The sequence below is a fragment of the Taudactylus pleione genome, unplaced genomic scaffold (genome assembly GCF_031769625.1).
Source record: "Taudactylus pleione unplaced genomic scaffold, aTauple2 ptg000579l, whole genome shotgun sequence".
Taxonomy (NCBI): Eukaryota; Metazoa; Chordata; class Amphibia; order Anura; family Myobatrachidae; genus Taudactylus; species Taudactylus pleione.
In genome coordinates, this window is record NW_028284981.1 from 5,971,119 (window position 1) to 5,996,008 (window position 24,890).

Sequence of the window (24,890 nt, forward strand, 5' to 3'; positions counted from 1 at the left end):
ACTTTTTAGAACTACAACTCCCACTATGGTCATGGGTGCTGATGGCAGCATTCTTGGCCGTACAGATAACTTTATGAGACCGTAGTTGCCGCCATGCTCCATGGTGCCAGTGACTTTACATCTACAGATCTGGGTATCCTTATGGGTGATCTTTTTAAGTTGCAAGTTGCAGGCATAGTCATAGGTTATGACAGCTGCATGTTTCTAGTTTCACGGGTAAAAGTGTTAAATGCCAGCTCCTGGCAGGTCTGTGTGTTCTGCAGCTTGCAGTGCAGCGGCTGAGTGTCAGGCAGGGTAGCACTGTACAGTACATCTATGCCTTTCAGTGTGGACAGATAGGTTCTAGCGTACCTCGTCAGCCACAGCTGCTGGAGTGCAGTCCCGCTTTTTAGTGATCCGATTGGAAAATGTTGTAGTATACCCATTGATTAAGCATGGCAATTTCCTAAGGATGGGTCTTCTTAAGTCCCCTCCCAATCCAGGAACCATATATATGAAAACAATTTGCATCTGAGCGCAGAGAATCCAATTTAACTTCATCAGTTGTCATGAATGTATGTGCGGCACAGTGGTTAGCAGTGCTGTATCATGGCTCTGGGGTCATGGCATCAATTCCTACCAGTGTCATATGTGTGGAGTTTGTGTGTTCTCCCCATGTTTGCATGTATTTCTTCTTGGCTTTTGACAAGAAATAAACTGTATTGTATTTTTGTGTTGGTATACATTTTGTAGGGTACATACTTTGTAAGCTCCATTGCAGCAGGGACTGATGTGAAGGACTAAATATTCTATGTATATGAGTGCACTATGTAAATTGGATACCCAGGGGCACTGCTTCAATGCGTGGTGTGGAGTTCTATCCACACATCATTCACATTGCAATCTAGATAGACATGGGATCAGTGGATCACAAATATAATGCTATTGAGCATGATCAAAATGTATTTGTCTTGCATACCATAAAATCTTCTATACATATTTAGGGGTATATTTACTAATAGTGCTGGTTTCGAGAGCTGGAGATGTTGCCCATAGCAACCAATCAGATTCTAGGTATTCTAGAAGGGGCTAGATAAATGTTAAGTAGAATCTGTTTGGTTTTTATGGGCAACATCTCGACTTCTATAAACCCGCCCTTAAGTAAATATACGCCTTAGTCTTCACCTATCACAACCCCTGCAGTGCCTCCTTCCTGTCTGGGGTGTCACTCTCTGCTCTGGTGCTTCTAGCATACGCTGGTCTGTATATCAAAAGTTTGTTGCATCATCTTGTGAATCGCAACAAATTATGTTGCTCTATATAAGAAACTGTTAATAAATAAATCAGCTGAGTGTGCTAGAAGCACCAGAGAGCGACACCCTAGACAGGAAAGAGGAACTGCACAGGTTGTGACAGGTGCAGGGTGCTAGAATCAACACTACACATTCATAGTGTGAATCCTACCGAACAAGAACAGAAGAAGTAATGATGATATTATGTTGAAAGGCAGTTTTTCAGTATTGACAATCATGAATAGATCTTCAAATCTTGGGAATGTTGCATTGTCCTGGAGCAGTTCCATTCTGAATAATTGGGGGTTGGAGTCGAGCAAAGCCTTTTGGCTGTTATTGTCCCAATAAAGGAAATATATCTCCCCTAGTGTGTATGTAGCTATTGCAGCATCTCTTTGCTTTTAAATGGTTGATTGAAATACAGCGTTTTGTAATTGGTGTTTCTGTCTAATACTCCTTTCACACAGAAAGACAAATTAGCAGGTAAAGCACTTTTACCCGGTAATTTGCAGACCAACACAGGGTTTTTTTTCTGTGTGAAAGGGTCAACCTGGGTCGGAGAACTGCCAATTTTTAGACATAGGTTGACCCTTTCACACAGGAACACCCCCCCCCTCCCCCCCCTGTTTGAAATCTGGCAAATCGTGTAAAATATCGTCTAGTGTATAGGCACCTTATGCCCAGGCACATCCATGGGGATGGAGTTCACGCAGTCACACACCACAAAGCTGTGTGCAGCTACATCTTTTTTCAAGGCGACGCATATGGCTCCGGCTTTTGCCACGGTTGTGCGCGCAGTCTAGATGGTGCCCCAAGGCGAGGTAACACTGCAACCTGATTCCTCTCCGCATCCCAGTGTTTTTGTTTTTTTAATTCAAGGATTGGTTTTATTATAATGATAGGTACAATATACTTGAAGTTGCTGACTAATACCCCTTTTACACCGGAGCTAAAACCCGGGTTATTGAAGGGTTAACCCGGGCAGCTCCCTGGTGTAAAAGGGTTGGATCGCTGGGTTAAGTGTCCCGGCACTACAACCCAGGTAAATAGCAGGGTTTAACACGGGCGTAGCCCGTGAAACCCTGCTGTGTTACGGCGCACTCCGGGTCTTGATGACCTGCAGTGCGCCGCAAGCCGGCCGATTGGTCCGGCTTCACTGGTGCTTGGAGATGACGTCATCTCCAAGTGTCCACTTTCACGCCGGAAAAGCCGGGTCTATGTAGACCCGACTGCGGTGTGAGCGGTGCCGACTCGGGAATATCCCGAGGCGGCACCGGCTAAATTCTGGGTCTGATCCGGATAGGAACCCTGTTCCAACTCCGGGTCAGACCCAGAATTTTGGTGGAAAAGGGGTATGAAAGAGGTTGTCTCATAACCTGCAATGGTGCAAATGGGATATCCCAATATCATTGAATAGGGAAACTTTATTCAGCACCATTAAGGAGTTCTCGACAGGCTGGCTCTTTTTCTTCATCTTCTGTGTAGTTGTTATGCAGTAAACTAAATATAAGATATTAATTGTATTTAATTTAGTTATTGATGCTCCAAATCCAAAACTTTAAAATAAATCAGTTATGTTGGGATAGATCTGGAGTCCATGAAAAAAAGCCCATTTGTAGAGAGACATTCACTAGGTCCCACCTCCAACTTTATGATATCAGGCTTAACGCAGCTCCACTTTTAAATGTCCAGCATTGGAGAGGCTTAGCTTTCCATCTATGGCATCCGTCAATCATTGGGGTGAATTCAGTTGTTTTGGACAGGATGCAGTCAGGAAGCCGATGGTCGAAATGCAAACCGCCGGCTTCCCGACTGTGTAATCCCGACATGGGACTAATGATAGGCGTTGAAATCCCGACGCCTATCATCCCAACGCCCAGCATACCAAACAAAGGTGCGGCCGGTGCAGACATCCACGGGTGGGAGGGTTAGGTTAGGGGGGAGACTAGGGGTTAGCCCCCCCCGGGGCGGTTAGGGGAAGGGGGGGTTAGGCACCCCCGGGGGGAGGTTAGGACTAGGCACCCCCCCTCCCCCCCGGGAGGGTTAGGTTTAGGCTGCGGGGACAGTGGGGTTAAGTTTAGGCACTAGGGGGAGGTTAGGGTTAGGCACCCCTAAGGGGAAGGTTAGGGGGGATGAGAGGGTTAGGTTAGTTAGTATACTTACCGATCGGGATCCTCACTCCTGCCGGTCTTCTGGTCGCATTCATACCGTTGGACGCTCCCTGCTGGGTGTCTATACGATTGGGTGCCAAACGGAGCAATTCAATTGTTGCTCCATTCAGAAGCCTAAAGCCGCGGCGGCCACTTTTTTTTCTTGAGGTGAGAGAAGAAATGTGTGCAAAGTCCGTTGTTTTGGGCGCCCTAACCACTCCTTTCGAGGGGTTTAGCTCGCTAAACCCGGTGCTTTTAGGGGTGGTAAATACTAATGGGCGCCAGAATAGATTCAGTTTCTCCCGTCAGACGCCTATTCGTATAGATACCCAGCAGTGGACGCCCAAAAAAAATTGAATTTCCCGCTATGTGTCACTCCAATCTGGAGTGTAATGGTGAAGTTTGGGAACCTCTGCTCTAGATTATATGAAGAGGTTAATGCAAAACATTTTTCAAGAAAAAGTTTAATTTGAAGGGGAAAGAGTATGAACGTCAGAAAGCTATATGGCAAAAAACTTTTTCTGCCCTGCCTTCTTTTTTGATGGTTGCCTCCCCCCAACCCATTGAGAATAAAGATAACCGAGCAAACATTAAATTAATACTTGGAACCTCTGAAATCCTGGGACAGGGTTGCTGTTTTTTTTATTTTTGCTGTGGCGGAAACTTTATTCAACAGCACTTTCACACTTGAATGAATCCCCTGTGGCCAGGAAGAGGAATATAATCCCCAAATAGCCCATTCAGAATCAATCGCAAAAGAAATGGATAAGATATCTACAATAAACAGTTGGACTTTATTCCAAAAGCTCTGTACCTTGGAGCAGAACCATATGCGATAATTGATATCCACCTCTAGCTGGTGACCTATAAAGCAATTAATAGGCGATTCAATTGTTTTTTCTGCGGCTATTACTTTTGGGCGACCAAACGGAGCAATTCAATTGTTCCTCTCTTTGGGTGCGAATAGCCGCGGCTGCACCCTGTTAGGCGCGAGTGCCGCGTGTGTGCGCCTAGAAGCTCCGGGGTTTAGCCGCGCAAAGTACTTTGGGCACCCAAAGTGCCGACTTATCGCACATTTTTGCTCACCACCTCGGGGGGGGGGGGGGGGCTGGTAACAGAAATGTATTAAGCTGCGGCTATTCACGCCTCGAACGGAGCAGCGATTGAATTGCATCGTCAGGCGCCCAAAAGAAATAGCTGCGATAAAAAGAATTGGAGTCGCCAATTAAACATTTCAACTGTACACATGCCTTCAGAATGCTAGATGCTGTAGATCCAAATCAGGGAAATAATGAGCCATTTAGCCTGACAGAAACGTACACTCTTAACAAACCAACAGCTGATCAACAAATAGTATATACAAATAAATACACCTTAAATATTAGGTTCCAATAGGACATCTATAGGTCCTGTATGTTTAATGAGAAATATCCGCCCAAATATGATGAACTGAATCTTCCATCTCCCCAAAGGTTTGATGGTAGCGATTTGTAACGATGCATGAAGGATCCGTACTATCGTGCGGTTGTCTCCTTATCCTCTCCCTACCTTCTGCATGGTGTAAATGAAAATGAGATTTGTCAGACCACATGACCCGTGTCCAGTAAACAACTGTCCAAGTCTTGTCTTCCTGAGCAAGCTGGAGGCGTTTTGCCCTGTTTGCAGCAGATAGCAATGGCGTATGGGCAGGCCTTCTGCTTCTGTAGCCCATATGATGATGTGTGCGGGCGTAATGTTTGTTGAGAGGCCATCTCGTTTGGTTACTGATTCAGATTATCCGTAATTTAATGCACTGTTGCCTGTGGGACTGAACAAGTCTGCACACTCTCCATTCTCCTTGAACATCCAGTAGCCATTGATGACCACAGGCCTTGCACTCAGACCCAGTTTTTTGTCTGCCGGTCCATTTTGTGTACAGTCTTAACACCTGCCGCCAAACAATTAACCAGTGCAGCCATTTTGCTAATGCACACACAGCTGCTGCGAGCGCCAACTATCAGTCCGCTTCCAAAGTCCGTCAGAACCCGTTGTTTACCCATTTTTTCACAAGTGATACACTTAGTCTTCACATAACTTCGTCTTTCCATTCTTATGGTGCGTACACACGGTCAGATAAAACAGGACGATATGAATGATATCGATCATATCGTTATCATTCAAATCGTCCTGTTTTTGGGCCCTTCCAACCTCCAAACGATTGTCGATGTCGAAATCGACCATCACCCGTGCATGCAGGCCAACCTGGTCGATATCGACCAGGTTAGCCTGGTTACTATATGGACCCGTGGGTCATTATAGTCGTGTTGGGGTTGGTGCATGTGCTGGATGTTCGATATCGAACATCCAGCACATGCAGGACGATCAGACAACGATATCTGATCGTTGTGTGATCGCTCCGTGTGTACAGAGCTTTATACAAATTCAGACATCCTATGTCAGCATTATCTGTGGAATAGCCAAAATCCCCTGGTGGTCATAATAATTTGGCCACTCAATGTATGACAGGTGCTTGCGAATGTGGATAAATATGCTTTACTTTGTACCCTTGTAAGGTCCAAATGTCCTGGACATCTTTTTGAAGCCTCACATTTTGGTTAGGGGCAGATGACTGAAAGCATACTGGTTGTCGGCCCTTTAGTTGGAGTCTGTGTCTATTGTGGAATACACAAAGCAGCCAAGGACCTCCTAGCTGGGGATAACACTTGGTAACACGTTTCACCTCTCAAAAGATTTCTTCCAAAGAGAGAATAGTAGTTCTTTAAAAAAAATATACAAAAAAATAACATAAGATGATTTAGGGCGGTATCCAATTAGCCCCTAACATTAGCTCCTAACATTGTTCAGGTGCTAATGGATCCCCCCCGAAGTCCACCTGATGTGTCCTGAAAAATCCACAAAAAGTGCAGTTTTTTCACCCCTGAAATGGCAAAAAACACATAGGATCCGTGAGCTTATCACGGATCCTATGTGTTTTCGGGAGAAATACCCTATTTCGTCCGAAATAATATGATACAGTGAAAAAAAGCATCGGCGAAAAAAAAAAGATATTTTTTTTTTTTTGCCAATCATGGCTAATTGGATACCCTTCTTAGGCCTATATTCAATATGGGGTGAAAAGTCAGTTATCAGCGATAATTTATCGCCGATGACGTCATTTTCGCCTATTTTCAATATCTCCTTATTCAGTTACATTGACTTTTTCGCCGGTACGAAAAGTCAATGTTAAAAAACTGGGACAATTTTTCGCCAGCCTTTTGCTGACGAAAAAAAAGTGCCAAATTGGGGTTTAGGGGTGCAAGCTTAAAAAAAAAAATAGCCTGCACCCTTGGGAATGCCCCCTTAAAATGATCTGTGACAAAAAAGTAAAAAAACTAGCAAAATAAATTCAGGGGGGGGGGTTCCCAAGTATGCGGCAGGTGTTTTAAAGAATGCGTGTGGTAGAGGCAGGTGCCTTTTTGAAGAATTTTCAAAATGCACCTTAGGGACTTAAAAATAGGCTTGCACCCATTTTCATATACCCCAAATTTGATGCACCTAGTTTTTTTTTTTTTTTTTTAAAATCTAAGTGTTCTTCTTACCACCTGCCACAGCTATTTAAAAAAACATACTTATCTTTCGCAGGCCAAAACGGGGGTACCCATAATGATCCCCCATGTCAGGACATCATTAGGGGGTCCCTGGATGCTTTCCCGAAAATTCCCGAATTTTTTCCGATACTTACTTTTCCGCAGCTTTCAAATTGAATACGGAGATAAAGCGGGTGCGCGCCCGATACTTTATCCCCATCAAACCTCCGATATGGAGCGAAAAGTCCAGCACGGACTTTTTGCTCACACATTGAATACGCCCCTTAGTCTATAGCACATTGTAATTAATATATTCTCTACTCTCGCAAAGTTTTGTGCATTAAAAAACAAAACTTTTTGTTAGTAAAAAAAATAAATGAATGAATAACCATTTTGTAAAATGTGTTATTGAAAGTAAACAGATAGGGACAAATGCAAAGTCTCTTATGAGTAAATCCAGACAATAAATATGAATAAACCAGGAATAAAATATATGAACCAACCTGGTTTTGCTTTTTAAATAATTTTCACTTTAAAAAATCAGGCAAACTCCCGGGAACTTTCCGATGCCTGCAAGTCGCAGGCTATTCCATTTACCCCATAGACTTCAAAGGAAAAAATAAACTTCCATAGCATGGTATATGAAAAAGAGGTTGTGTACTCTTTAGTTATGTATTTTTTAAATTATTAAACTTTATTGTTTTACATACAAATATTTTACATTTTATGAAAGATCTGTGAATTACATTTTATTTTAATAAAGATGTGTGAAAAAGTATAGAAAGATGGAAATATAAGTGAATAAAATACCTTGAAACCTTGTTCCATTCTGTGTGTTTCATTAACTTAATCTCTTCCTTTCCTTATTGTAGATTTTTTTTTTTTTTTGTGGGGAGACCGTATTGGCAATAATGTATATCTTTTACAGCCTCCATATTCAACCAATATTACATCTACTATATAATTGTATGCTAGTTAACTATAATAGTATCAGTGCAAAGTATTATTAATGTGAATAGATGGAGTATTACATTTGTTATTATAGTGGCTTTTTCGAATTCTAATTCTGAGACACGGCGGCTAATTCAGAGCAAGTACCACGCCAGTTTGCATAGCATATCTTATCAATACAAAATACTTCAGGCTATTAACCAAACCACACCAACATACATCTCTTCACTCATCTCAAAATATCTCCCAACCTGACCTCTCCGCTCAGCACAAGATTGTGTCTCTCATCCCCACGCATTACTTGCTCCCATTCATAGTTACAGGACTTATTTCGGGCTGCACCCGCTCTGTGGAATGCCCTCCCATGCACAATAACACTTTCCTTTAGTCTTCAAACGTTCCCTGAAAACTCATCTCTTTAGGCAAGCTTATCAGATTCCAGTACCGCCCACATAACCTTCATAGCTTCCATATCTAATTACATTCCCTTTCACAGTCCACACATAACCTCACACTCTTTCTTTCACATCCTCCTGACATCTGGCCGACATTCCTGTGTAACTGGATCATACAGCCCACCTAGAAACTCTGCATTCTGGCTGGACCAAAATGCAATATTATTATTATTATCCTTTATTTATATGGCGCCACAAGTGTTCCGCAGCGCCTTACATAGAACTAATAGGTGAAAAGAAACAAGCAACTTACAGTACAATACAGTACAGGACAAGGACACGATTTATATACATTGCTGCAATAGCGATTAAAGCACTCACAATAAGCAGCTGGGAGTTGGCAGTCACGTGTTAGGTGCCCTTATGGGGAGTAAAGAGTAGAAGAAAATGTAAAGAGGAGCACATGAGGGAAGAGGTCCCTGCTCGTGAGAGCTTACATTCTAATGAGGAGGGACAGACAGACGGGTGTGACACAGAAGGGGAAGATAGGGAGGAAAGAGCATGAGATGGGTTAGGATGAGTGCTGGAAGGCCTTGATGAAGTAGTGGGTCTTGAGAGCCCATTTGAAGATTTGTAGAGAGGTGGAGAGTCTGATGGGGAGAGGGAGAGCATTCCAAAGGTAGGGAGCAGCACGGGCAAAATCTTGGATGCGGGAGTGGGAGGAAGTAATCAGTTGGCAAGAGAGGCGGCATGCATTTGTTGAGCGAAGTGGACGGGTGGGAGTGTGAAGGGAGAGAATGTCAGAAATGTATGCGGGAGAGGATTTGGTGAGGGCTTTGTAGGCAAGTGTAAGAACCTTGAATTGGCATCGGAAGGGGAGCCAGTGTAGGGCTTGAAGGAGAGGGGAAGCAGATGTAGAACATCTGGAGAGGAAGATGAGCCGAGCAGCAGCGTTGAGAACAGACTGTAGTGGAGAAAGGTGAGAGACTGGGAGGCCAGCTAGGAGAAGGTTACAGTAGTCCAATCTGGATATGACCAGTGAGTGGATGAGGGTTTTAGTGGCATCCTGGGTGAGGAAAGGTCTAATCCTGGAGATATTTTTTAGGTGGAAACGGCAGGAATGCGAGAGGTGCTGAATGTGTGGTTTAAAGGAGAGGGAGGAGTCTAGGATAACTCCAAGACAGCGCACTTTGGGGCTAGAGATAGTTGTGCCATCAATGGATAATGAAATTGTGGGAAGTGATGTAGTGGAAGAGGGTGGGAAGATGATCAGCTCAGTCTTAGACATGTTAAGTTTAAGAAAATGCTGGGACATCCATGAAGAGACAGCAGAGAGACAGTTGGAGATACGGGTAAGGAGCGAGGGGGAGAGCTCAGGGGTGGAAAGGTTAAATTTGAGTGTCATCAGCATAGAGATGATATTGGAGGTCAAAGGAGTTAATGAGTTCACCTAAAGAGGATGTATATAGGGAGAAAAGCAGAGGTCCAAGAACAGAACCTTGGGGAACTCCTACTGTTAGTGGAAGTGGGGGGAGGAGGAGGAGTCATGAGAGGACACAGAGAAGGAACGATCAGAGAGGTAGGAGGAAAGCCAGGAGAGGGCAGTGCCACGTAAACGGGAGAGTAAAGGATTTGCAGGAGGAGAGGATGGTCTACAGTGTCAAATGCAGCAGAAAGGTCAAGGAGAATGAGCAGAGAGTAGTGGCCCTTGGATTTGGCAGCAAGGAGGTCATTGCTGACTTTCATGAGGGCAGTTTCAGTGGAGTGGAGAGATCGGAAGCCAGATTGAAATGAGTCAAGGAGGGAGTGGGAGGAAAGAAAGGTGGTAAGGTGATTGTAGACAAAACGCTCAAGTAGTTTGGAAGCAAATGGGAGAAGAGAGATGGGTCGATAGTTGGAAAGTATGTTAGGATCAAGGGTAGGTTTTTTAAGAATGGGAGAGACAAGGGCATGTTTGAATGCAGAAGGGACAGTGCCAGATGATAGGGAGAGATTAAGGAGGTGAGCCAGTTGGGAGCAGGCAGAAGGAGACAGGTGGGAGAGGAGAGGGGAAGGGATAGGGTCAAGAGTGGAGGTGGAAGGAGGGGAGGACCGGATGAGGGCCATGACTTCCTCTCCAGAAGCAGGGGAGAAGGATGTCAGAGTTAGTGAGACAGAAGGGGAGGGGTGGTCAGGGCAAGGAGGGGGAGGAGTGCCGAGGGACTTATGGGATATGATGTCCTCACGTATGGAGTCAATTTTAGATGTAAAGTAGGTGGCAAAGTCAAGGGCAGAAAGTGAGGAGGGGAGGCGAGGAGGGGAAGGGCATAGGAGGGAGTTGAAAGTGGCAAAGAGACGCCGGGGGTTTGAGGACGGGGAGGAGATGAGGTTCTTGAAATATGTTTGTTTGGAGAGAGACAGGGCAGCACTGTAGGAAGAGAGAATAAATTTGAAATGGAGGAAGTCAGCCTTAGAGCGCGATTTTCTCCACTGACGCTCGGCAATTCTTGAACATTTTTGCAGGTATCTGGTGCATTTGGAATGCCAGGGTTGTGGTGTGGATCTGCGAGGGTGAGTAGTTAGTGCTGGAGCAACAGAGTCAAGAGCAGAAGTAAGGGAGGAATTGTACAGGGAAGTAGCTTGTTCAGCACAGGAGAGAGAGAAAGGATAGGGGAGAGAAGAAAGTCCAGCAGGGAGGAAAAGGCAACAGTGTCAATAGCCTCAATATTACGCTTTGTGATGGTAGCCTTAGGAGGTAAAGGAGGGGAAGGAGAGAGGGATAGGTTAAAAGAGAGAAGGTGATGGTCAGAGAGGGGGAAGGGGGAATTGGAGTAATCAGAGATATCACAACGGTGAGTAAAGACCAGGTCAAGTGAGTGCCCACTCACATGGGAGGGTGATGAAGTCCATTGGGCAAGACCAAATGAAGAGGTGAGGGTAAGGAGTTTAGCTGCAGAGGATTCTGTGGGAATGTCAATAGGAATATTAAAATCACCTAGGAAAATGGAGGGAAGATCTGAGGAGAGAAAGTGAGGGAGCCAGGAAGCGAAGTTGTCAAGGAATTTGGAGGGAGAGCCAGGGGGATGGTAAATGATAGCTACTCTGAGGTTTACTGGTTGGAAGAGGCGTATAGCATGAACCTCAAATGTGGGGAATGTAAGGGATGGTTCAGAGGATATAAGCTGGTAGGAATAACTGGTGGATAGAAGGACCCCAACACCACCACCATGGCGATCCCCAGGCCGGGGGATGTGGGAGAAGGCAAGGCCCCCAGAGGACAGAGCAGCAGGAGAGGTGGTGTCAGAGGGTGAGAACCAGGTTTCAGTAATGGCTAGGAGATTCAGGGAGTTTGAGATGAAAACGTCATGGGTGGGGACCAGTTTATTACAGCCTGACCTGGCATTCCAGAGGGCACAGGATAGAGAGATAGCATTCGTGGGGGAGATGTGAATAAGATTATCCGGATTGCTGTAACGTGGAGGTAAGATTAATTTGGGGGACCGATATGAATAGAGTTTAGTGATGGTGCGGGCACCTGAGCTAGAAAGGGAACCTGTAGGAGGTGGGCAGGGAGGGAGATGTGGAGTGGAGTGACAGGGAGAGGAGGGTTTGGTGGTGGGGTAGTAGGACAGAGGGGGTTAGAACAGGAAGAAAGTGGAGTAATGGGAAAGGAGGGAAGAGTAGGCAGACAGAGGAGGGGGGAGAACGGGAGGAGGAGGTGGAAGAGATAAGGGGGAAAGGATAAAGGTGGAAGCAGGCGGCAGAACAGAGGATTAGGTAGAGACTGATTGAAGGAGTTATTTGAAGAAAACCTTGTCATGGTGTTTATAAGTAGACAAGAGGAAAGAAATTTGGAAATGTGAATGAGATATGAATGCAAGAGAAAGAATAGTGATGGTAAATATGTATGCAGATTATCAAGTTGTTATAGGGAGGATAAAAGTGAGTATCTAGTGTGTGCAGAATTTGATAAATAACACAGATTGTAAGTAGATAGAGGATGTGAGGCTAGGCAGGAGAGCTAAGATAAAGGACAGTGTTTCAAAGTAGAAAGATGTACACTGACATGGGGACAAGAAGAATAAGCATTGAGATATATGCGAGAATCAGAAGGCCAGCATTATAAATAGCACTTGAAGTGTTCTTCCCATGACTGTACAGGGAGTCTAGTTGTAGCTTGAATATTTAGATCGGTGAGGTTTGTTGCTGGATGGATCTTTTCTCCTTCTGTTTTTCCTCGGTATAACGCAGGTCTAACGCTAGTTTTGCACTTTAAAACACTGCACTTTGAAAAACTGCACCAGCCAAGGCTTCCCCAGCCAAACTACCTACACTTATACAGGGATGCAGGCAAGTGTGGACACTAATTAATGAAAACCCCCAATTGGCCAGCCAGAGAAAGCTAGCAATAAAGATGGCTTAAGTCAACAAGGAACACATACCAAGGATCTAAGGCTGGAAATAAATCATGCCTTCACTTCAGTCAATAGACTGAGAGAATCCTTATAACAATTTAACTATTACAAATCATAAGGCATTAGAAACAATAGCAAAATGATTCAGTAAATAGTAAGATAGTTACCTATATGTTTAATTAATAAACTAGGCACAGAAGGTGGAATATACTTTGCAGTCAAAGTATATTATATTATATATAGCACCTATCCTTGTGTATCAATGCCTATTTCCCTGTAGATTGTAAGCTTGCAAGCAGGGCCTTCCTACCTATATATATGTCTGTTATTACCCAGTCTTGTTCTATTAATGTTTCCAATTGTAAAGCACAACGGAATATGTTGCGCTATATAAGAAACTGTTAATAAATAAAATAATTAAATAAAATATCGTGCATAGCTTCCCAATAAGCCTGCTCAGAAAGCAAATGCACATGTAGAACTCTACGCGTTTTACATATATGAACTTGGGAAAAGAGGTTGAAAAGGGACATTCTCTAAATTCAGTATGGGGTACATGGTTGCAAAAAAAAGCGGATTTAAAAAAAAAACAACAAAAAAAACGGTTTTATTTGATTTAAATCATATTTTTTTTATTTTAAATAGGATTTTTTTATTAAAATGTTTTTTTTTAAGTAAACGTTTTCGATTTTTAAACGTTTATTTAAAAAAATATATATATATATTTATTTTTTTTTAAATCAAATCCGTTTTTTGATTAAAAAAAAATAAAATAAAAAAATAAAAAAAATCCAATTTTATGCAACCCTGATTTGTTTACATGCCTGTCATCATGACCAATTCTTCCCCTCAGATTTTCCTCCCCCTCCCTCAACCCCTCATTCACTCTCTTTGAGATATATACACTATTTAATTTTTTGATATTGTGTTATCCTCTATTTTTGCATTTTATATTTTCTTTTAGTTATACACAATGTTTTATGTTTTTTTATCTGATGTCCATTCCAGTGATATTCCGGTTGACCATGAGTAGATCAGCTGGTCTGATTCCCTTGGAGTTATATCATTGTTTCCCTGAATATTGGTCACCAAGTTAATTATTACTTATTGGCTACTGCTTTGTATTGTATTTTCTTAGATCACTTTTTCTTTATATCTGAATGTTTAATATAATAAACCGATATTGAAAAACATTGGGCAGTCTCGCACGGGACTCGCCGATGTCTCAAAGCCGCAGCCTCTTACATTTACCCCCATATGTTGGACATACCATTTCCTGTCGCCAGTCTATTGTGCATTCATGTCCCTTTGTTGCTTTGTGTTGGTTTACAGGAGCAGCCGGGAACTATGGACCATCCTACTGGGCCGCTCTGCTTTGAGAGATCCCGTAAGTAACGAGTTGGATGTATGACCTCTGTATCACATAGAATTGATAGGAGCCATACACACTTTGCAGCTTCTAACTCTAGGAGGGTATTTTAAAAAAAGTTTTGCGCCAGTAAGTAATGGATGCCCAACAGGCGATATTCATTTGTTTTGCTGATGGGCGCGAGTGGCTTGCTTGTGGTTCCCAAATGCAACGTGTTTAGAGGCATAAAAGCGGCTAAACTCATGCAAAGTAATGGCCACGCTGCCCAAACGACAGACTTTTTGAGGGTGCGAGTGGCACTTGTGCCCATTAGCCTAAACAATTGAATAGCTTCTGGTCACTTTAGACGGGAGATCGGGCACCCAAAAACAATTGAATTCCTTCCCATCTGTGACTAGCTGCTTATCTCTGTTCCCCTCTTCACTTTATAACAGTACCCCTCCAACATGCTGCCTTGTTATTACTAACCCAGCCACATAAGTACACGGGTCACTGCCTTCAGCAAGATCAGCAGACTTATCAATGTTCTCCCCAGGCTGTTTGTTGCGGGACCTGCCCCAGTGCCGCATCCCCTGCCCGGCACTTCCCCCGCCCCAGTGCTCCACGTCCTCTGTTGCCCGGTCACCCTTACTGTGTCCTTGTTGACACGGATGCCGGATGTGACGCTGAGCGCCTCCGTCACATGTTCTTCACATCGGAAGCTCTGTGTCCACCAGCAATAAGGAAACGTTAGTGAGGGTGCCGGGATGCAGCGCATTGGGGCGGGGAGAGGTGCCGGGCAGGGGACGTGACATTGGGACGGGGGAAGGTGCCGGGCAGGGTATGCGGCATTGGGGCGAGTGAGAGTGCCGGGCAGGGGATGCTGCAACGGGGTCCTTCGCTGTGCAGGGACGGTGTCAGACTGGAAGGCAAAGATCCCTCCGCCTGTATAAAAGCACAGGTGCACTGTTAAGACGGGAACAGTCGCCTGAACTGATTGGAGAGAGTAGACCTGCGTCCACTCTCTCTGTGTTGGAGCTGAAAAAAAAAATCTGTGGGGACAGTATTTGGGAGTGTGAAAGTGGGTCCAGTATCTGTGGAGGTGGATAAAAAATATATTCTATGTAGCCTGCAAGTGGGGACAGTATCTGTGGAGCTGCTCTATAAAAATATATTGTGTAGCCTGCAATAGCCCAAGTATCTGAGGGCTGTTTAAAAAATGGATTGAAAACATTTTATTATTGCGAAGGCCCCCCACCCGGCTGGAAAAATGTTCTGGAGAGAACACTGCTTATTATTCCTATGTTCTGCTTGGCTATGCTCTAAACACTATTCATGTGGTCTGGCTGGAAATGGTGCATTGAATGTGTATTGGATTGGCTATACTATGCTTTGATTGGATGGTGAACTGGACAAATCCTGGACAAACCAATAATATGTTTTTTGAATGATGCATCGAACATGTATCTAACCATTAAATAACCATTCTCTTATACATTAGGGTAAAGCAGGGCTTGGCAAATGTTTCTAGGTTGAAAGTGTAGGAGCCAGATCACTGTCCCCCCAAAAAAAAATTACAGGAGTGATTGAGGAGCACAGCTCTGTGTTATGCAACTGTTATACACACTATACTAGTCCACAAAACGGTCACAGTTGAATAGATATAGTAACATGGAGGCCCCCACACTGCTCTGCACAGCTCCTCTGCTCCACCGCCCACCCTCCAGTAATAACGGACCACATTTCATATAAAACAATGATGCCAGAAACAGAACCCCCCTCCCCTCGTGGTCACACCACTATCCCTCTGAAGCTGCTCCGCAATCCCTGGCCATGCATAGACCCTATTACCAGGGAGCTTTATGCAGCCAGAGATACTGTAGGAGACAGTAGACAGCCGGGACATACAGAAAAGATCAGCATAGAGTGAGACAGACAGCATGGATCAGAGAAGGACAGGAGGAGTCAGCGCAGGCCAGGACGGACACAGGCACAGCAGTCACTGCAGACGACACTCAGCGCATGCACTCCTGTGCATGAAATGAATGCCGCAATACTATAGGCACGAATCTCCGCGGGAGCTGATGAGGATCTGCTTCCTCCCTCACTGCAAAATCTGGTAGCCATGGCAACCTGGCCCCCGGGATTTGTCAAGCCCTGGGGTAAAGCTTAACATTTGGAAAGATAACAAATTTCTTAAGGTATTAAATATCTTTGCTGTGATTTTTTTTTTTTAAGATAATGTTGAATGGATGGGATTATTAATACAATTAACTTTTTTCATTGTGTTATGTGTCTTTAATCTGTATTGTTCTTAATTTTCAGATGCAAATCAAGACGGAACTGGAACAATATGGAGAAAGATTCATTCAGGGATTGGCATTCTACAAACCTCCCAGGTACATTAATTCAAAGTATTGATCAGAGACCTGATAGTACTTTAAAATACTTTTAGTATTGTCACCAGGCTCAGGCATTAATCAAATCTGCAAGCATGCCATCGACAGAAGTGCCATTGTTCTTTTTCTTGTGAAATAATACATACTTTGTTATTTATTGAGCATATATGAAACGCACCTACGACTTTAGAGATATTGGTGCATATAACGCAGGCTCTGGATATCAAGGTCTAGTTTTAACAAAACCTCAACAGTTTGGCTCAGTAGTTAAGAGCTGCGATGACCGTTTCTGTGACTGTTACAGTGTCGTCTTCATGCTGTTGATCATTTGGGTGTGATATCGGAACATTCCCGTAAAGAATGTCTGTCATCACTGTATATACTTATATAATGGTATATCTGCGTATTGTGTTATGACCTAGCATTTTACAGGTGGCGTAGACTTCGTTATGGGACATGGCACACCTGTTGGGCAGATCAATATCACACTTTTTCAGTTGTAGCAAATGACATAGATGAGAATGTCTCATTACTCTAATTGAGAGAGAGACTGAACCATGGGATATAGATGTTAATTTAGGATTTTCAACCTTAAAAATATTCAACTTGTCTTTGCTTCTACCTCCCCTATACAGCCGTGCCTCTGTTTTAGAGCTCCTACAGAGCAGGGTGCTTTTTCATATTATATTTTTGTTTTCTGAGTGACGTATACAGCCATAGGTTGACACTTCCAGGGGTGCCAGAGAGATGGAGCTGGCAGAGGAGTTTTCTCCCAGAGTGGAATACCATGAGTTATGTGGGCCCATTCACTGCTAACGTAGGTGGTGACTAGCACCCATGTACTGCCAACATGCTTTATGATAGTGCGTGGTGGAGTTTCAAGAATGATAAGTGCCTCCACCTGACCCTGGCTTACTCTGGAGACAAGGTTAAATGGGGGGGGCAGAATAGAGAAAGGGTGTCCCAAGGTAAGCATAGATCAGTCATGGCGGTCCTTCCAGGGTCTGTGGCTAAGTTTCATGCTGGATCTTGGGGGACGGTGCAGTTCAGGAGCAGCGTGGCGCCTATTTTCGTATAGCGCACAAACTGAAAGGGAGTGTATTTATGTGAAAGGGCTACAGGGATTTCCTTGTCAGACGCTTCACTGCAGATGGTATAACAATATCTGGTGGATAGAAGACTAGTCTCAAATGTGGGATATTGCAAGTATACATTTGAGGAGAATATGTGAAGACGGAATAAGACAGAGTAATGTTCGTATTCTATAGTCATCCTCTGGTTGATGAAAGTAAGCATAACACCATAGGGCAGTATTTCCCAAACTCAGTCCTCAAGGCACCCTAACAGCCTTGGTTTTCAGGATAGCCATTCTTAAGCACAGGTGTCTTAATTTGTACCTCAGTCAGTTTGATTATACCATCTATACACAAGCATGGATATCCTTAAAACCTGGACTGTTAGGGTGCCTTGAGGACCAAGTTTGGGAACCCCTGCCATAGGGGTTTCTACAGGTGATACTCTCAATCCAGTTGAGCGCTATCTTTGCCTCGAAGACCTTCAATTTCAAGATTCTCTCTTGTTTGATGTTTTTTGCACATATTCACTGTTTAACATATTTCACTTTCTCTTCCTCTCCCTCGCCTTTCACTTTCTCTTCCTCTCCCTCTCCTTTCACTTTCTTTTCCTCTCCCTCTCCTTTCACTTTCTTTTCCTCTCCCTCTCCTTTCACTTTCTTTTCCTCTCCCTCTCCTTTCACTTTCTCTTCCTCGCCTTTCACTTTCTCTTCCTCTCCCTTGCCTTTCACTTTCTCTTCCTCTCCCTCGCCTTTCACTTTCTCTTCCTCTCCCTCGCCTTTCACTTTCTTTTCCTCTCCCTCTCCTTTCTCTTCCTCTCCCTCTCCTTTCTCCTTTCTCTCTCTGTTCCATTCATTTTTCTTAGTGTCTTTATGTTATCTGACCTGTGTCGCTTGGTTAGAAAATAACTGTTTACCTTGCAGTATGGGGGTATAGAGGAGGATGGTGTAAGGACATGTTAAATATTTTTAAAGTTCTAATGATGTCTCTATATTCTATGGTACAGTGGGCCTGATTCAGAGTCGGACGCAATTAGCGCTCGCTCGTCCTGAAAATAGGGGTGGCTATTCAAATGAACCATTCGCTGTTTGCGGTCTGTTCACGCCTCTAGGTCTGAACGAGCGAACAAAACTTGCGGTCGTTTTTTGGGAAACTACGCCCCCTGGCCGCTCGCATCCTACGTCATGTCCGCTATTTATTAGATTAATCGAGTACATCGACCAGGGTATGAACTGCTCGCTATTCTTGTGGTTGGTTTTTGCTACCACAATTTTGCGAGCAGTTCTGGCTATTAAATAACCCAGTGACGTGGTCAATGACGCTGCTGTTTTAATTATGCACACCCATAAAACGCCCGTTTTGACCTTTAAGCACGCCTGCGTTCGGATCTCCGCTCCCCGTTTTCAAGCACCTTCCCCTGTTACCACCCACATACGCCTCATTCTGTCACTCAAACTATCAGGCATTCGCTATTTTGCGAGCACATGAATTTCGGCCGCACTGACTGGTTCGCGCATGCGTATAACGATCCGTACGCATGCGCAGTTGGGCAAACATCGCTCGGAGTTAACGAGCGGCTGCTTACGAGTGGCTCTGAATCAGGCCCAGTGTCCTCTAGTTTATTCAGGGAACGTAAGTATAAAACATCTGTTTTGTGCTAAACCTGACACTATGTGCAAGTCCCAGATGAAAATTTCTGTGAGTCGGTTCGTTTGACCTCTAACAAGTGTATCATCACTGTATATATGACATGGTTGACCACTCTCTTCTCATACAAACACTGCAATCCCTAGGTCTTAAGGACACTGGGGGTCATTCAGACCCGTTCGCGAGCAAAGGACGCTCGCAAACGGGTCGATGTTGCCCCATTACGCATGCGCACGACGGAGGGAGCTCCGTTGTGCGCATGCGCGAGACCCGTATAGCGACGGGTTGCCGGTTTTCTACCGTATTCAATACAAAATACTGTCACTTACACAGGCTATTAACCAAACCACACCAACATACATCTCTTCACTCATCTCAAAATATCTCCCAACCCGACCTCTCCGCTCAGCACAAGATCTGCGGCTCTCATCCTCATGCATTACTTGCGCCCATTCACGGTTACAGGACTTTCTTCGCGCTGCACCCACTCTATGGAATGAACTACCTCGCACAATACGACTTTCCTCTAGTCTCCAATCCTTCAAGCGATCCCTGAAAACTCACCTCTTCAGGCAAGCTTATCAAATTCCAGAACCTCCCACATAACCTTCATAGCTTCCATATCTAATTACGTCCCCTTTTTACAGTCCACACACAATCACACATTGTCTTTCCCTCACATCCTCATGACATTTGGTCGACATTCCTGTGTGACTGGATCATGCAGCCAACCAAGAAACTGTGCATTCTGGCTGGACCAAAATGCAGTATGTAGCACCTATCCTTGTGTATCAATGCCTATTTCCCTATAGATTGTAAGCTTGCGAGCAGGGCCTTCCTACCATATATCTGTCTGTTATTACCCAGTTTTGTTCTATTAATGTTTACAATTGTAAAGCGCAACGGAATATGCTGCGCTATATAAGAAACTGTTAATAAATAAATAAATAAATAAAATATGTACCTGCTGGAGACGTTCAATATCCTGTTTCCATTTGGACATCTGTACTTTTGGGATAAATCAGTGAAGAAGAATAATGCTGAATGTTGTCCCCTCTGTCCGGCAATAACCGCCATCTTTCCTGCAGCGCGAGCTCCGCAGATAAGGTGAAAGCCAACAAGACTTTAGCTTCAGCACTGAAGGAGCTTGGGCTTCGGATCAGCAAGTTTCTGGTGAGATGACTCTTGTGTGCAGTGGAGGGGAAGAGACACTGGTGTTTCAGTGGCCATTCCAGCAACTTGTCTGTGTTCTGAATTGATGCAGGGTCTGGATGAAGAACAGAGCATACAACTGCTGCAGTGCTATATCCAGGATGATTACAGAGGCACCCAGGACTCCATAAAGGTCAGACCTCTATCCGCTGATACATTGCATGGCTAGCACAAGTTGATTTCTTTTTACAAACATTGCCATTATGTTTCTTTTCCAGCTGGTGCCCCAGGATGAGCGGCAGAGTCAGGCATTGCTGCTAAAGGTTTATCCTACTTTTTAAAAAAAAAAATTTTTATTCAATGGTGACTGAATGTGGTGTGTTTGGGTCCTGCAAGCCTCGGAGAGAGATAATGTGGAGCCGTTGCAAAAAGCTACCATTCAGTCTATGAAAGGACAGATAAAAGCGTGATTGGTTGCCTTGGGAAACTTCTCCCCTTCATCTCTCTGCTAGGCTCGATGCATCTCCCTTTAAGGTATGCAGTCAGGAAGCCGGCGGACCTAATCCCAACAGCCGGCTTCCCGACTGTCATATGCCGGCAAGGGTCTAAAGACAGGCGTCGATATGCTGACGCCTGTCATTAGATATATGCTGGCAGCCCGATCGAAGGGACGCCGAGCGCGGATAGCCGCGGGGGGGAGGGGGAGGGTTAGGTTTAGGGTTCCCAGGGGGGACTAAGGGTTAGGCACCCCCCCCGGGAGGTTAGGTTTAGGCTAGGGGAAGAGGGGGTTAGCGTTAGGAACCCCAGGGGGGGACTTAGGGTTAGACAACCCCCCGGGGGACTTAGGCCTAGACGGCGGGAAAGGGGGGGTTAGGTTTAGGCACCTAGAGGGGGGATTAGGGTTAGGCACTGGGGGGAAGGTTAGGGTTAGGCACCCGTAGTGGAGGGTTAGGGGGTAGAAATAGGTTAGTATATACTTAGCTTTGACCATCGGGATTTCCTTCTCTGCCGGGATGCTGCTGTCGGGATTCCAACCGCCGGGCATGGGTCTGGCGGTAAATCATACCGCTTCCCCCTTTAATAGGGTAATTCAATTAGGTGCGAAAAGTCACGTTTTGGCGAAAGGCGTTCGCAGGTGCGAACTTATCGCACATAAGTGCGTATCGCGCAATCCAGTTCCTGAGGTGTTTGCATGTGCAAAAAGTCCATAGACCGAAACAGGTGAAAAGTTTTCACTATCTCAGAGCAGGTGAAAAAAAAAAAGTGCAAAATCCCTATTTTTGTCTAAAAATGTGGGGACTTGGTACAGAACCTCTTGGACACCCCAGACCCTAATGACTAATTAGGCAAAACAATATAATTTAACTTGATTCCTCCTAATAATGACAGGTCATTTTTGGAGTGAAAATGTAAAAAGTGTTGGAAAATGGGTTTAAAGTACGGGGTCAGGTATTTTGGGGGGCTGTGTGGAGGGGACAGGCGTTTTTAGGATTACAGGTGGCTGCAGCAGGTGTAATTTTTAACATTTTTTAAAAGTTCACTTTAAAGGCACAAAAATATATTAGCACCCATTTTAGTGTACCCCCAATTTAACTGCAGTAATTATTTTCTCCCAAAAAATATGTCTTTTTTTAATCAATTTTCCACACTCATGCAAATATGCATATAACAGCCATGTCACACAATTTAAGAACTCAAAATACTTTTATTAGGGCGAGTAATAAACTTCTATATTGATTACCTATGTCAGATAGGCTTTTTATGGGATACAGACTGATTTCCCCAAAATGTGCTGTCTTTTTTGCTAGTTTCACCATGCACAATTATCGCACAAATGTGTTTCTTCATGTTTAGCAATTGGTTACGGCGAAATGCGGGAGCGCACATTGCGAAAAGATTTTACAGAAAAATGTTTGTTTTATGGCGGCTAATTGAATCCTAAGTGTGTTTGCACTGATGTCAGATTTCCTCGGTTCCCCTCATATCTCTATAGCAATTACTTGTCTACTATTCCTATTAAGTGTTTACAGCCCCCAATAGCCAAGTTTGATGCAATAACTTTATTTCTTGTATTATTTCCAAGATGGCAGAGTATTACCAAGAAGAGCGAATGTGTATTCTACGCTGCGTTTTACTTTTGCTGACTTATTTCCAAGATGAAAAGTACACATACAAGGTATAGAGTTATTTGTCTCGTCTTTACGTGCTAGTTGTATGTACATAGATCCTTGTCTCAGGAAATATCTCTGTTTAGAGTATGTAGCACAGGATAACCGGTGGGATGGGTGAGAGTGTTTGTGTATATCTGTAGGCGGGATGGGTACGGGATGTCGGCGATCAGAATCCCAGCACCGGCATCTCGACATGGTTAGGATACCGACACTTGTCGGGAGTATCCTAACTCTCCCTCCCTCCCTGTTGCCTGAACATCCCTCCCCCCCCCCCTGGTGCCTAAACCTAACCTCCACCTCCCCGCACCCAAAACCTAACCCTCTCTCCTTAATGCCTATCCCTAACTTTCCCCTAGTGCCTTACCCTAACCCCTAAACTTGACCCTCCCCCTAACCCCGCTTCTTACCTTCGGGATTCCGGCGCTGGGATTCTGACCGCTGGAATCACCACAGTCTGGATTTTCATCGCATCCACTGTAGGCCACGGGAATATACCAGGTTATAGGTGACATGTGGGAATAAAGCAGGTATAGAGCACAGGACCTTTACACACTTTGCAGAGAGCAATTCTGCTCTTTATATGCAGATATTGGCAGGATGTAATCCAGTCCTCTGTCTCCTTATAAGCAGGTTAATTCACGTGAATCCGCATGGACCATATTTGTTGCCTACTCTCCCGCAAGGTGCGGGAGACTCACAAATTTGTGGGAAGTCATCCAAAAAAGTACACTCACAGCCCCCCCACCCCCCCACACACACACAAACACACACACACACATATCCTGCCCTCTTCCTAGTGAAGTGGGCTCTATGGAGAGGATAATGTTGTGGTTCGTAGGTAAATGGGAGGTTAGTATGACGTGTTTCTATGAAAATAACAAATTGGCCCCACCCCCCCTTGACCGACATGTGGCATTCCGCACAAAGGGGGCCTGGCCTAGTGACGTGTAGCGCCAGACCCCCGCCTTCATTCAGCTCCATCTCTCATCTGGGCATGGATCGTTCTCTTAATTTAGGTTTGTATTCTGTGGATAGACAGAGTGCAAGAAACACCCCTGTCACTAAATTTACTAAGCAGCGGGTTCTAAACCCCCGGGGGTTTGGTGGCGGGTTTGCAGCTGGTTTCTAAATGACAGCCCTGTTCCATTCTATTCTAAAATGTGTTTTGACGGCGGTTTTGCAGTGGTTTTGGCCTTAGCATATCTGTGGATAGCAAAACCGCTGTCAAACCGCCGGGGTTTAGAACCCGCCGCTTAGTAAATTTTGCCCTAAGTTTGAGCTGGGCACTAGGGTGCAGGCAATAGAGAATATTAACTAGACCAGTGTTGGCTAACCTTGACACTCCAGCTGTTGTGGAACTATATATCCCAGCATGCCCTGCCACAGTTTTAGCATGCCCTAATAGCAAAACTGTAGCAGTGCATGCTGGGTTATGTAGTTCCATAACAGCTGGCGTGTCAAGGTTAGCCAACACTGAACTAGACCTTACTGCAGCTTCTGAACCCCTCAGGGCTGTAGTGTGTCACTTTGCCTCCAGTGACTCCCATGAGACAGGGTTTCTCCTGGATTAATTTCAGTCCAGGAGACTTCACTAGAAGCCACTCTAATGCCGTTACTCTGGGGCCAGTGGTTGGGTATGAAGTGCGAAAGCTAGACGATATATAGTTCTACCCAGGCTCTGCCTCTTGACTGGACCACAAGAGGAGAAACCCGCTGGCACACAAGTGCTCCGGTTCCCGTAAATTGAAACCAGTTTAGTAGCATAAGACTGGTGTGGCGAAAAGTACATTTTTATGAGCCAACTTCTATTGTAAATTTAGTAAATGATGAGGTTATTGCTGATTGCTGAGAAATTTAATCTTATTACCTTAATAGAATTTCCTGACTATAAAACCACTGAAGAGAGCTAGAGAGAGAAACCTCTCTCTGATGAAAGTCGCAGGCGGTTATGTACAAATCGCTATTAGAGGCGCTTTCCACCTGTTATATGACTGTCATGCTGCTATTCCTTGGTGGGCTTTGTCTTCAGTCTTATGGCTTTGTCCCTTTTAGAAAGAGTTCAATGACTGCATGGAGAGGCTGGAACAAGGGAAGCTGATTGAAAACTACTGCAAGCAGCTGGAGAATCTCTGCACAGAGGAGGCGCCATCGTGGGAAACGCATGGGAGCCTTATGGTATTTCAGTGGCTCCTTGTTCTCCCATTTCTGCTTCCCGAGGCTAAAGAACACTTTAAATATGGAAATAATAAAAGGAAAATACAGAAGTGCATCTGAATATCACACATATTATGTGGTTTATGACCTCATGGAATTAATAGAAACAAAGCAGGACATAAAGGTCACATAACTCGTTAGTAAACACTGTACAATCCT

General features: G+C 44.5%; 1 protein-coding gene across 1 annotated transcript in view; it reads left to right on the forward strand.

Annotated features, from left to right (window-relative positions):
• Positions 1–24,890, forward strand: part of NUP188 (nucleoporin 188) — a 66,205-nt gene that overhangs the window by 878 nt on the left and 40,437 nt on the right. Inside the window, exons 2-8 of the mRNA XM_088453443.1 lie at positions 14,060–14,114; positions 16,401–16,474; positions 20,283–20,367; positions 20,459–20,539; positions 20,625–20,669; positions 22,430–22,522; positions 24,570–24,692. Coding sequence (XP_088309569.1) covers positions 14,060–14,114; positions 16,401–16,474; positions 20,283–20,367; positions 20,459–20,539; positions 20,625–20,669; positions 22,430–22,522; positions 24,570–24,692 — 556 coding nt within the window. The remainder of the gene's footprint in view (positions 1–14,059; positions 14,115–16,400; positions 16,475–20,282; positions 20,368–20,458; positions 20,540–20,624; positions 20,670–22,429; positions 22,523–24,569; positions 24,693–24,890) is intronic.